The sequence below is a fragment of the Pangasianodon hypophthalmus genome, chromosome 15, assembly GCF_027358585.1.
Source record: "Pangasianodon hypophthalmus isolate fPanHyp1 chromosome 15, fPanHyp1.pri, whole genome shotgun sequence".
Classification (NCBI taxonomy): domain Eukaryota; kingdom Metazoa; phylum Chordata; class Actinopteri; order Siluriformes; family Pangasiidae; genus Pangasianodon; species Pangasianodon hypophthalmus.
In genome coordinates, this window is record NC_069724.1 from 4,933,646 (window position 1) to 4,946,784 (window position 13,139).

At 39.9% G+C, this 13,139-nt stretch overlaps 1 protein-coding gene across 1 annotated transcript; it reads left to right on the forward strand.

The window, feature by feature from the left end:
• Nucleotides 1–4,197: 4,197 nt before the first annotated feature.
• On the forward strand, nucleotides 4,198–10,479 carry adssl (adenylosuccinate synthase, like). Its single transcript, XM_026938809.3, has 13 exons — nucleotides 4,198–4,476; nucleotides 4,929–5,031; nucleotides 6,675–6,743; nucleotides 6,844–6,894; nucleotides 7,017–7,083; nucleotides 7,171–7,278; nucleotides 7,370–7,451; nucleotides 7,874–8,000; nucleotides 8,136–8,290; nucleotides 8,384–8,508; nucleotides 8,608–8,705; nucleotides 8,791–8,940; nucleotides 9,404–10,479. The coding sequence occupies exons 1-13, from the start codon at nucleotides 4,252–4,254 to the stop codon at nucleotides 9,454–9,456; spliced, it is 1,413 nt and encodes a 470-aa protein (XP_026794610.1). The 5' UTR covers nucleotides 4,198–4,251; the 3' UTR covers nucleotides 9,457–10,479.
• The last annotated feature ends 2,660 nt before the right edge of the window (nucleotides 10,480–13,139 follow it).

A 13,139-nucleotide genomic window follows, 5' to 3' on the forward strand; every position in this document is an offset into this window, starting at 1 on the left:
TGAAGGGTGCCAATATTTCTGGGGTTGACTGTATCCACAACAAATATAAAATGTAATTTACTGTGAACTGGATATATGTGGGATGTATGATTTAGGGGCGGACTGAGTGAGATCGGTGTGACTGTGTACAGCAGTGTGTTGGTGAGTGGGTCAAGGAGGAGGAGCAGCTCGGCTCACAGGAGCGCAGTAGCAGTGGTCCATGTGGGTTCTGTGGAGCAAAGCCCAGTTACACAAAGAGTGACACAGCACCAACTCCACCAGATGATCTAGTGAAGAGAAAAGAACTTGCAAAAAAAAAAAAAAAAAATGTCATGTATGGCCTCAGCGAACACACAAGTATCATTTAGTACAATCAAGTGGAAAAAGGTTTCTACTGACAGACATTGACAAGTTCTGAGGAAAATTAAGATGACGTAGACGCCAAACAATGGTGTATAGCTAAACTGGAAGACTGAGAGGCCGAGAGTATTACATTCAGTTCCCAGTAATGTATTCAGAAGTCGGACACATTGACACGAATTGTTTATCTCCTAGATATCAAGTGCTGTATCATTTCTGAAACCTAGTTTCTTAATTACACAGTAAACTGAGCTGGGCAAACCCACAACACAAATAAGCAAATGGGGAAATGAAAAAGAAATGAGAGGTGTGTGTTAAATACACAACTCACAGAAAATATGCAAATGGTGAATGATTTTCCAAACCACTGTCCAAACACTTCCCAAGAAAAGACAAACATGATACTCATCGCACTAAACCATTTCAAGATGAGGATTCATTTCAACAAACTAGAGGGAAATTAATGTTGTTTACAGATGCATTTTTAATATCAAGAAATTCCATCCAGCCTATTTCCAGCCAGCAATTTTGGACTTTTCGTCAACCTACAATTAAGATCTGTGTATGTACCCACGCCAAAGGGAAGTAGAGCAATGAAAATGGTAGCAGATGGGCTGGTATCTGGTACCAATGCAAGCTTGAAGCAGAGGGATGTCTGCAATTTGCTCATACAAGCAGCTGGATGATGATATCACATCCTGGTTATGGACTGGACTATATTTTTTCAGTAAATTTCATTCAATCATATAAATGAAACACACGGACACCTAGGAGTAAATTAGTGTCACCAATCCACCTACAGGCATGTTTATTGGAGGTGGGAGGAAAGCAGAGCACCCACACAAACACATGCAAATTTTCATGCAGACATTTCCAGCCATGCTGACGAAATTGGATATTAACAGTATCAAGTTCTAGAGTTTGGAGCTGGGAGACACCAACACTACCTGCCCAAACACCTGGAGGACAAACCAGGACATAAAGTAATACAAAGCAAAAAAAAAAAAAAAAGACCTTTATACTGCAAATGTAATATGGCTTTCCATAGTCCAAGAGCAATCAATGTTAACTATTATGCAACATTCATAACAGATTACTACACAAAGTAGATGCACAATATTCCTAGTGTAATTCAGTGTTTCTAGTTTTCACTTTTATTGTTATAATTTCTTTATTAGGATATTGTGGGGCAAAACTGGAACTAAGAGTCCCACTCAGCTTTCTCTCAGAGTAGTCATAACTCCTGGTTTACAACAGGAACGGCCCTGAATGGAAACTAGATGCAAAATAAAAAAGACAAGTTAGTGATCCAGTTGCAATGTGTTAGTCCATGCAACTTTTTTTTTTTTTTTTTTTTTTTAAATAAGTTTAAATGAGTTTAAATAAACTCTTCAGTAACCATCTCATCCTGGTCAGGGTTGCACTGGATCCGGAGCCTTTTCTGCAAACACTGGGTTTAAGGCAGGAGAATTCATTCCTCATGGGATTCCAGTCCACAGACTGGAGCTTTGAGACAGCGATACTACCTGCTTCATCATAACTCCGCTCCACAACCCACTGTCATATCATTTGAGATCTGCAGATGTGGTGCAGAGCAAAATCAACTAAGTGTTCTCAAAATTTGTTGAGTTCAGGTTGGGTCTTTTTAAACATAATATGGACTATTATTGCACAGTTACTACACACAATTATTCAAATTTGCTACCAAGATATTACATTCTAGATCCAGCCCTTATACTAATACATTATTATTATTACTAGTACTACTACATTTTAAAAGAAATGTCCTGCTAAAAGGTCATTGCCTACTTTCACAGCCTACTTCCTCTTCGAAGACACTGCTTACTTACATATTTATTCAGTGTTAAATAGCAAGGAGGAACTAGAGCAAGGAGGAACTTAAGGATTTGTGAAAGGTTCTTGAAAAAAATGAGCTTCTGTAAAAAAAAAAAAAGCGCTCTTTTTCAGTGTTGAGTCTCAGTAATTAGTTAAAGACAGTTATATATTTGTCTGTTCAGTTCAAGTATGAATGACATATTACCACACAAGGACTTTTGCCAATGTTTTTCATAATGTATAAGTGATACTAAAAAGCACACACACACACACACACACACACACACACACAAGCCAACTGGGCGTAAGTAGAAGCTATGTGTAAACCATGGTGGTTGTGGTTGAACTTGTGAAAGAATAAATAGAAGAAGGGGGAGGAGAGCAGTAAGTTGGTTCTTTCATGCAAAGAAATTAAAATGGCAAACACAGCTGGCCAACCATGTGTATGAAAAAGGTATTACAGATGTGCTGTTTCCCCTTTCACATAACAGTAAAAATTACAATCATTTATTATAATGATTTATTCATGGACTCAATCTGACTGTTCAGTACTATTTTGACTATTTTCTGGAGCCATGGAGCATTTTCATTTCTAAACTTTCTCAAATTCAAATTTTATTCATCACACACACACACAACCATACACAGTATGACATGCAGTGAAATGCTTATTATGACTGTCCGTGACATAAACATAGAATTTACATAAACGACAATTTGCTATTATACAGGTAGAAAAGGAAAAATATTAAAAATATATTGTAAGGAATAAAAAAGATAGGTGGCAGCAACAGTATGACTATATTGGAATAAAGTGCAGATACTGTATGTGCAAAACAATGAACTGTCCAACATCTGGCTGAAGTAGTTGTAATTAAATTGCCAATGTACTGTATATAATAAATATAAATATTAATAACTATACAGGTATATTAACAGGAATGTAGGGGGTGGGGGTGTTGTTCTACCAACAGAACAAACTTTCATTAAAATTATCATAAGATTTAAGTTAACCATTTATATGCTTTATTGTTTTTGAGTTATTAAGGTTTGGATTAAACCCAGTAAAGTTGGCTAATAAGAATATAAAAGTAGATTTCCAAGAATTTCTCAAAACTCAATAATAAATATAATAACTTTGACAGAAGTAGATTGTGATTTCCAGCACTCACTGTAACAAAGTTTTAAAAATCTTTAACCCTCTGGCTATCCTCAGATCCCATTCTGAGAACCCTAGCCCTACACACCATCATTTAAAACCTAACCTGTCGTGTTTGAGGTTTTCACAGATAACCAAGGCAACACTTCCTACACAGCGTTATATTCACTATGTGGCCAAAAGTTTGTGGAAACTTGATCATCACACAAATGTGTGGTTCTTCCCCAAACTGCTGGAAGCACACAATTATATTAGGATGTCTTTGTATGCTGTAGCATTAAGAATTTCCCTTCAGTGGAACCATTTCCCTTGACTGCACCCCAGGCCTCCTCTCCCAGTATCAGTGCTTGATCTCACTAATGCTCTTGTGACTGAATCATCACAAATCCCCACAGCCACGCTCCAAAATCTAGTGGAAAGCCTTCCCAGAAGAGTGGAGCTTATTATAACAGTGAAGTGGAACTAAAACAAAAAGCACATGTGTGTGTGATGGTCAAGTCCACAGACTTTTGGCCATATAGTGTAATTTGTATAGGATGTGTTTTCTGGTAAACAAACACCTGATGCCTGGAAAGAGCGCGCCAAAATTAAGCATGCCCACTTACGCGCCAAAATTCAGCGCTTCCGGTTCTGTGAATTACCATACACCAAGCTCTGAAAACAAATTTCAAACTAAACATTCTGCTCATAGGTCAAAGCTTACACTACTCCCTAAACTCACAATATCGCCCCTTTTTCAAGGTTTAGAGAACACAAGTGAGCTGAAATATCTCCTTATATGATGAACGGATGATAAAACCTGTGATTGTGGTGTTTTTTTTTTTTTTTTTTTAACCCCTGGACCGTTATTTTGAAAACTCCGCCCGTGTGTCGTTCGTCGCTCAGCGTTTCCGCAGCACAGCACCGCAAAAGGCGGCATGGCGGCGGACAACACGATGTCTAATGGACAAGAAACGGCTTCCCTGAACGGCGAGCCCGCGGTTAAACGATCCCGGGAAAGTGGATTGACGGATTCTCTGCGGAATCCCCGGGAGCCTCTGAATAAAGTGACCGTGGTGCTCGGGGCTCAGTGGGGAGATGAGGGGAAGGGGAAAGTGGTCGACCTGTTGGCTATGGACGCCGACATTGTCTGCAGATGCCAGGTACCGCGCCGTATATAACAACTCACTTCCCTTAGTTGTCGAAGTGAGTCAGTTTTTCTGTTTAAATATAGTATCGACAAGTTTACTTAAGAAGTTTTTGTTTTGTTTTTTTTTTATCACAAGCAGCAGCACTACTATTGTGGTTAGCTAGTTGTTAGCTAGCTAACACTTGGTTGCTAAGTTACTTCCTATTTCCTCAGGGTTCTCTGTTCGCTAGCAACAACCGACTATTAACCCAGGAACTGTTCACCTTTTCATAGTCTCTCTTGCTTAAATAATGCTGGATATATTTTTAATAAAGGTTATTAATGACTTTATTAGCGACATTTGATACTACTGTCCTTGAGTGAAATTGTGGGCCGGAGAGTTTAGCGCCTGTTGTGTCCGGCCCTCACAGCTGCTGCTACAACACCATTACCTCCATTTCTGTCTGAACGCACTGTGTGTAACAGGGAGGGAACAACGCGGGACACACGGTGGTGGTGGACGGCGTGGAGTACGACTTCCACCTCTTACCCAGCGGCGTGCTCAACAAAAAGGCCCTCTCTTTTATCGGTGCGTTTCATTTGACCTTCTCTCCATTAGAATGAAGCTCATCTGCTGCCCCCTGTTGCCCAAATCGCACAGCGCACAGTTTCCTCTTTTTCAGCCATTGTTTTTTCCACCTGAGTCACGTGCAGCACTGCAGACTGGGCAGCATGGCACCGCTTGTTCATTTTAGGTTCGAATTGAAAGTCGCCATCTTGTCCGCACAGTAGGGGAGCTTGGAGCATGCGCAGTGCAACTGGCGGCAGTTTGTCCTAAGCACATGCTGTGGAGTTTAATGAAGGAGGATGTGTGTAAGGATGTGTGGTTTCATCCAATCACAGAGCCTCAGGTGCCACCTGTAATCAATCCTTCACGAATGATCAAAAAAGCCCATTTTAGATATTTCTAAAAAATAATAATAATAAGTTGGTGTATGGCAGAGGTATTCAGGTTATTAACTGGAAAATAAAACGAAGCAAAACTAAACCATATTACGATAATAAAGCAGAAGAGGGGCGGGGATGAACGGTACGGGTGCTTTCACACATTAGTCCGGTTACTGAGTCCGAATCTGAGTGAAATGGTTACTTTTTTTTATTAGTTTTCTCACTTCAAGTAATTAATATAACCAAAAAGTGAAGAAACATTGCCTGAGGAGCGTATATGTCCCAACCTAAAACACATGGCATGTTTAATTCCACTTGTATTTGGGCCGATTCAGGATTGAATCGCTTTCTCACTGCAATCAAACTGTGCTAGGGTTCGATTGGAACCGCAATGAGACCACCACTGGAGACAATCTGTGGATATTGTCTTGGACCAGTTGTTGTGGTCTTCACCTGAGGCCGGTTGCTGTGTTCTCACTCGTACAAACAAACAACGCCAAAGAACAACACACCAGGGTTCGATTCAGGCAGACTAAACACTGCACATGTGAAAGCACCCTAAAAAAAACACAACAGTCCATTTTCAAGGTAATTCTTTTACAAATCATTTGTCTAATGTCCCTCCAGAAATCATGAATGGTTTCTGAATCCTAGGAGAGCAAAATAGTCAGTCAGTCAGTCATTTTGGATTTGTATGTTTACTGGCTCGTCTGCTGTTTTTATTAGGGAGGAAAGAAAGATTGCTGTTTTGGTATGTTGTTGCGTTCCGCTGTGGAAATGCGCTGCTCCTACGCAAAATGTGTAAAAGTTGACGGGTCTGAAACTATCATTTATTTGTTTATTTAGTTAGGTTTTTTTTCCCGTCATTTCAGTCACGCCCCTTCTTGTAATTCCTCCCCACAGTTTGAATACCTCGGGTGTGTGGTGTCCAGCTGATGCCTGTCCATGCTCATTATGGACATAATTTCCCTCCAATGTTTGCTTAAACTTCAGGCCAAGCAGGGGCTTTGTCTAGCATGGGGCTTAGTCTGGAAAGCTAAGTTAGATTTAAGCCCAATCAAATCACTAAACAAGCCCAAACGTAACTGTATATAAACATCAACTATAATCAACTTGAAACCATTTCCTCAGCCCAGTCTGGCATCATTGTTCATGCATGACAATTGATTATATGCTTCTCTGGAACCTTTCGCATGTTATTACTGATTTCACTGTGTTGGTCATCATGTTACTTCCATGATGTGTAGCTTTTGCTAGAATCCCATATTATTCATTGTCCTCCAGGAAATGGAGTTGTGATTCATCTGCCTGGACTGTTTGAGGAAGCAGTGAAAAATTCCCAGAAAGGCCCAGGTGAGCTTAGGAATGTGTGTTTGTGAGGAAAGTCATGACATTTCCTTTACTATTGTTGTTGCTCTAATTCGAGAGACCTAATTTTGTGTTTTGATTTCAGGACTACAGGGCTGGGAAGAGAGGCTGAAGATTTCTGATCGTGCACATATCGGTACGATCACATCTGTTACTCTGTGTATATTACACTGCTTTAGTAAAATCTATTTCTTTCATGAGGCAGCACTATTGAAATTAAGCTGCAGTCTGTTTATGTATTTTATCTCCATTTTCCAGTGTTTAACTTCCATCAGGCAGTTGATGGGATACAGGAGCAACAAAGGCAACAGCAGGCTGGGAAGAAGTGGGTTTTTCTTGTCTTCTCTTAGACAAAGTTTGTACGTTTCTCCAGCTGTTTTTTTCCTTCATTTGTCCTTTTTCCACCATACAGCTTGGGGACAACCAAAAAGGGCATCGGTCCAGCATATTCCTCCAAGGCGGCACGTAATGGACTGAGAGTGTGCGACTTGGTCTCTGACTTCTCAGTTTTTGAAGAAAAGTGCGTGCTTTTATTACGTTTCAAAACTGGTACATGTGAATTTCAAATAGAATGGAGTCTAATTTTGCTAAACGACAAACTTTCTCAACAGATTCCGTGTCCTGGCTAGCCATTTTCAGACTATGTACCCCAACCTCAACATCGATGTTGAGAGTGAGCTGGAGCAGCTGAAGGTAATGAAATTGAAAACGGAATGATAAGACTCGTGTGCGTACACTTTTGCAAAATAATGCAGCTGGCCAGATATGCTCTACGACAGTGCTTTTCAATCTGTGGACTCTGACTCTATCTGTTTTTTTACTGATAAATTTATGCTAAATATATTATTCTTATATGGAAAATCTTTGACTCATACAGTTCAATTTTGAGGGAAAAAAATGCTGATTAAGCAGTTTCTTTAAATAATTAGGTTATTCTGAAGCTGCCCTGTAGTGTATATAAGTCTCTTTTCTTTACAATGTAAACTGTGTTACGACTATAAGTGGATGTTAACACCGAGCTCAGTTTCAGCCTGTTGTGCACCATTAGAACTTTTGTGGTTGGTCTTTGCTTTACACTACCTTTACACTACTTTGTGCTTATCCTCTCTCTGTAGGGTTATGCAGAGAAGTTGCGGCCTCTGGTCACAGATGGTGTGTACTTCATGCATAAAGCTCTTACTGGACCAAGCAAGAAGATTCTGGTTGAGGGGGCTAATGCAGCTCTCTTGGATATTGACTTTGGTAGGGATTGTGCCCCTTTTTAGCTTTTTATTGGAATAATCCTTATTTCTGTCAACACTTATAAAATTATTTTCAATAGATGTATTCTTTGTATAATCAATCTATGGTATGGTGGGTCATTTTTGCCTTCCACAGGGACTTATCCTTTCGTGACTTCATCCAATTGCACCGTTGGAGGTGTGTGCACAGGTCTTGGGGTTCCCCCATCCCACATTGGCCGTGTGTATGGTGTGGTTAAGGCTTACACCACCCGAGTTGGGGTTGGAGCGTTTCCCACTGAGCAGGACAACGTGAGTGTGTTAACATGATCTGATACAGACACAACAGAGTATACGTAGGGTGTGTTTCCTGATGCGTAGGTTTTTCTTTTGCTTGTTGTGTAGGACATTGGTGATCTTCTGCAATCAAGAGGGAGGGAATTTGGAGTTACTACCGGCAGACGGCGACGCTGTGGGTGGCTGGACTTGGTTTTAGTTCGTTATGCCCATATGATCAATGGCTTCACGGCGTAAGTCTAACTTTACACACTGTGTGGTCGCATGGAGTTTCTTTTATGCCTAAGGTTTAACCAGTCACATGTTTTGGTTTGTCTCTGTCTGTTTTTCAGTATTGCTCTGACCAAGTTGGACATTCTTGATACGTTGTCGGAGATCAAAGTGGGCGTGGCCTACACTGTTGATGACAAGCCCTTGGACAGCTTTCCTGGTGAGCTATACTTCTCAGATTTGGAAATTTAGTTGTTCTCCTCTTTTTCGTCTGTGCAGTATGACTATATTATTTTCAATTGCAGCTAACATGGATGTCCTGACGAAAGTCGTGGTGACCTATGAGACGTTACCCGGGTGGTGCTGCAGCACAGAGGAAGCGCGCAAATTTGACGACCTGCCACCTCAGGCACAGGACTACATTCGCTTTATTGAGAATTTCCTACAGGTGCCAGGTAAGATGCCCCCCGCCCTGGTAATGGGATTAATGTACCTAGCAAGTGACTTAACCTCTTCCTGGAAAACTATATATGTTTCTTTTTAAATAACTGCAGTAATCTAATTTTCAAATAAATATAGTTCAAAGTAGAATTACATTATCATACACCAAGCTTCATGCTTTTTACTACATTTCAATCTTCAAAATTTTGAAAGAGGCTGAGAAACCTTTGGTTTCACAATGAATCCCCCCCCCCCCAAATATGGCAAAAAAAATATCTTGTGTGAGACGTCCATTACTTGGCTGACTGTTTTGTTACAAGGAAGAAATGTGTCCAATACATTTTTTTTTGCAGTTCTGTTCTTTTTAGGTAGCTGTACGTGACAGAGAGCTGTATCTGAGGCCTATTGTATCTGTTTCTGCTTATTTGTTCTTGTTTGGTACATTTAAAATACTTTTTTTTTTATTCTCTCTTCCAGTAAAATGGGTTGGAGTTGGAAAATCCAGAGAGAGCATGATAAAGCTGTTGTAAGATGCACAGGACAGTACCTGAAATCCACCACATGCATATGTCTTCCAGGGACGACATCAACATTTTTGGGACCAGAAATATATGTAGTGGATTAGTGCTGGACTAAAGACGAACGTGGGTTAAGAACCCTGACAATGTCCCACTTAAAGTGAACACCAGCATAAGTACAGTTCAGGACCATAGGTGTAATGAGGGATTCTACAATGTTGCAGACAAAAATTTCATTTAGAGAATGACTCAGGGTTAATGTGTATGAAACGTCAGATTAAGAGATCTATTCTTGCATATGATGGTGGCTTTAATTTCAATTCCTGGACCACCATTCTTACTGCGATACTTAATGGATATGGGTTCAGAGGTCATACACTCCCACTTTAGATCTGCACTAAAATGAGCTTTGTGTAAATGTATTGCAAATTGCACCATTCAAACCTCTGGATCTAGCCTTCCTCTGTACTGTTCTGTAATTTCTGATTACAGGTTCAAGCTTTTCTGTCGTCATCTGATGAGCTGTTGTCCATTACATACGAAACTCAGATTACCATTATAAAGATTAAGGCTTTATTTTTGATTTACTGCAATTTAGAAAAATTTACTATTTTTTCCATCTGTGTTGAAAATAGGCTTTTAAGATTTACTCTAGCCGAACATTTTATGTAATCATGTGTATGGGGTTTATTGTATGACCCCGTGATTTGAAACATCGTTTTAATTTGTACGTTAAAATGGTCTTGGGTGGCTGGTGTTGGCTGTCTTTAAAAAAAAAAAAAAAAAACACCAAAAAAATATTGTTTACTTCATAGCTGTATAATAAAATAATGGTTTTACACAAACTTTTTTTTAATCACCTGTGTAAATGTACACCCAGCACACCTTAAGTTTTAACAGACGCAGATACTAGAAATTCAGGAGATGGTCAGATCCACTCAAATGCATACAGTTGCCTTCCACTGGAGTGTGTAGATGGTGTGTCAAGTTATTGGCTGCTGCTGTGGAACAATAAACTGTTCTAATTAAACTGAATTGTGTGTGATTTCTGTATTTTATTATTATTTCTTTCCTCTGCCCTCCTTTCCTTAGGTTTATGCATTCACCAACAGGATAAACTACAGTGGCAAGACAGCCTACATACAGTGGCTTGCATACGTATTCCCCATCCTGAGCTTTCCATATTCTGTAGTTTCACAACCTGGAACTGAAAAAGACTTCAGAAGTCATAATTAGTTGAATGGTGGCTCAAGTAATGGTGTGTGTATGTCATGTGTCATATGAATACGCTTGTTCCTGAAGGGCCATGGTTTTTTAGAGAACACCTAAACAAATAGCATCATGAAAACTGCTATCAAAACAAGGGTTTTTTTTTTTTTTTTTTTTTTTTTTTTTTTTTTTTTTTTTTTATTAAATGCATTATTAGAAAATGGAAATATGTTTTACAGTTCAGAGACGTCCATGTGAACCTTGACTATGAAGTAATAGGTGATGCACCAGAGCTGGGTTAAAGGTGTAAATGAATATTTGTTTCAGTAAGTTCTAGAAATATGTTTTAGTTACCTCTTTGGTTTAAAAAAAAAAAAAAAAAAAAAAAAACGGAAAAGAAAATCCCAAAATCCCTCTGCAGCCTCCTGTAGCATGCAGTAGATTAATATTTGCACGTCATGCTTTTGACAACTAGATGCCACTAGTGTGCACTGTATAGAACTTAGATGGAACTTTTTTCAAGCAGTTGGGAGGAAAGTTTCATTTTGCTAGCACTGATTTTCTGTTTAATCGCCTATTTTTTGTCATATGATGCAAGGGGTCCAACTATACATTGTGCAGATGCATTGTTTCTGCCCAGTATGAAATCGCCTGTGGGGTCAGGTAGAACTATCACAAACAAAAATAATCAATCAATCTGACTGCCCAAATCAGACAGCTGGTGTCTTTTGAGGAGATGGGCAACTATTGTTGAATTGTAAACAACTGTCCAACCCTGGTCATGTAGTACCCCTCTGGTCCTGCACATTTTAGATAGGGTGACCATACATCCTCTTCTTCCTGGACATGTCCTCTTTTTGGGATAAAAAATGCCCAAACATAAATTCAGAGATGAGTTACAGAAAAAAAAATCCAGTGTTGGAAGGGCCCAAAAGCACTTTCATTCTTTCCAAAAGAGTTTCATTCTTTGCTATTACCTCACACAGCAAATGTGGTGGAATTGGTAGAACCAGCGGATGAAGGAAATGAATCACTGAAGGGGCTTCTGTGCAATAAAAAAAAAAAAAATAACGACTTTCATACCTCAAGTGAAGTAGAGTCTACCTGGGCACACCACGCCAGGAGGGCTGAAAAGTGTCAAGTCAAATAGTGGACTTTACATGGCAACTTTTTTATTTTATTTTGTTTTATTTTGCTATGAAAATACTATGCAAAGGGCAGTTACCATTAATCTCTTGTTTTTTTGTGTGTTTTTTTTTCTTCTCTTCTTCTTTTTTTGCTTTGTATTTATTTTATTTGTAAGGTAAGGTACATAAGTTAAAGTTAAAAGAGATTATTTGGCCATAGGCTATTGAGACATTGCCATGATTCTACAGTTTAGGCCTACTTGAAGCCCCCCAGCCTCAGCCTCCCTCACCTGCCACCCTCCTACCCCCAGCGTCCCCCTCCAGTGTACCTCTCCTGCCCCCAGTGGCCCCTCTATCCCCAGGGTCCCTCTCCTGCCACCAGTATCCCCCTCCTGACCTCAGTGCCCCCCCCCCCAAAAAAAAAACCCAGTGTCCCCCTCCTGGCCCCAGTGTATCTCTCCTACCCCCAGTGTCCCCCCTCCTACCACCAGTGTCACCCTCCTGACCCCAGTGTACCTCTCCTACCCCCAGTGTCCCCCCTCATACCCCCAGTGTCCCCCTCCTGCCCCCAGTGTCCTGTTTTTTGAAAACCAAAATATGGTCACCTTATTTTAGTGTTTTCTCATTTCTAACAAACCCACTTCAATTCAGGTTAATTAGCTGAACCTAGTGTGCTGGGAGCAAGGAAAACACAGGACAGGGTATTCCAGGTTGGCAACCTGTGAATTAGACAATATCACACCATGCATGGCGCAATATAATTCCTTACACCGCAAAGGAATTAACCAGGTTAATTAACCACTGTCCTGCTACCTAACCTTGTATACTGCACTGCTGACATGCTATTCAGCACGACATAGAGTAAGGTCATGTTCTGGAAAGATTACTTAGTATTAAGGTTGGAGTTCAGCCATACAGTGACTAAGTCCAGATGTCTTCTGAAGGGAAACCTACGTGACTTTTCAGCATGAGCATCTCTCATTCTAAAGATCTCACTCAACCTGAAATCTCATTTGGTCTTGAGCTGGTGATCATGTCGCAAGTGTTGTTTTGGCTGCTTCTTGTCATCACCCTGTTACTTCAAACATGTGGATTCAAATCTCAGGTAGGATAAAATAATGTATCATAGAACTATAAAAACATTCCTATTCTTTTTATTCAGGTATATAGTATACATTGTCAAGATTTTGCTTCAGGTGTTTTTTCTTTTCTTTGTGGATCCTATAGACTCTCACTGATGATACTTTAGAGCTGCTATTAATATGTTAATCTACTAGGCACAGGCATTCATGTGATAATTTGCAGACCACTTGTTGAACTTGTTGAAAGAAACTTAATGTCTTAATTTGGAAATACATG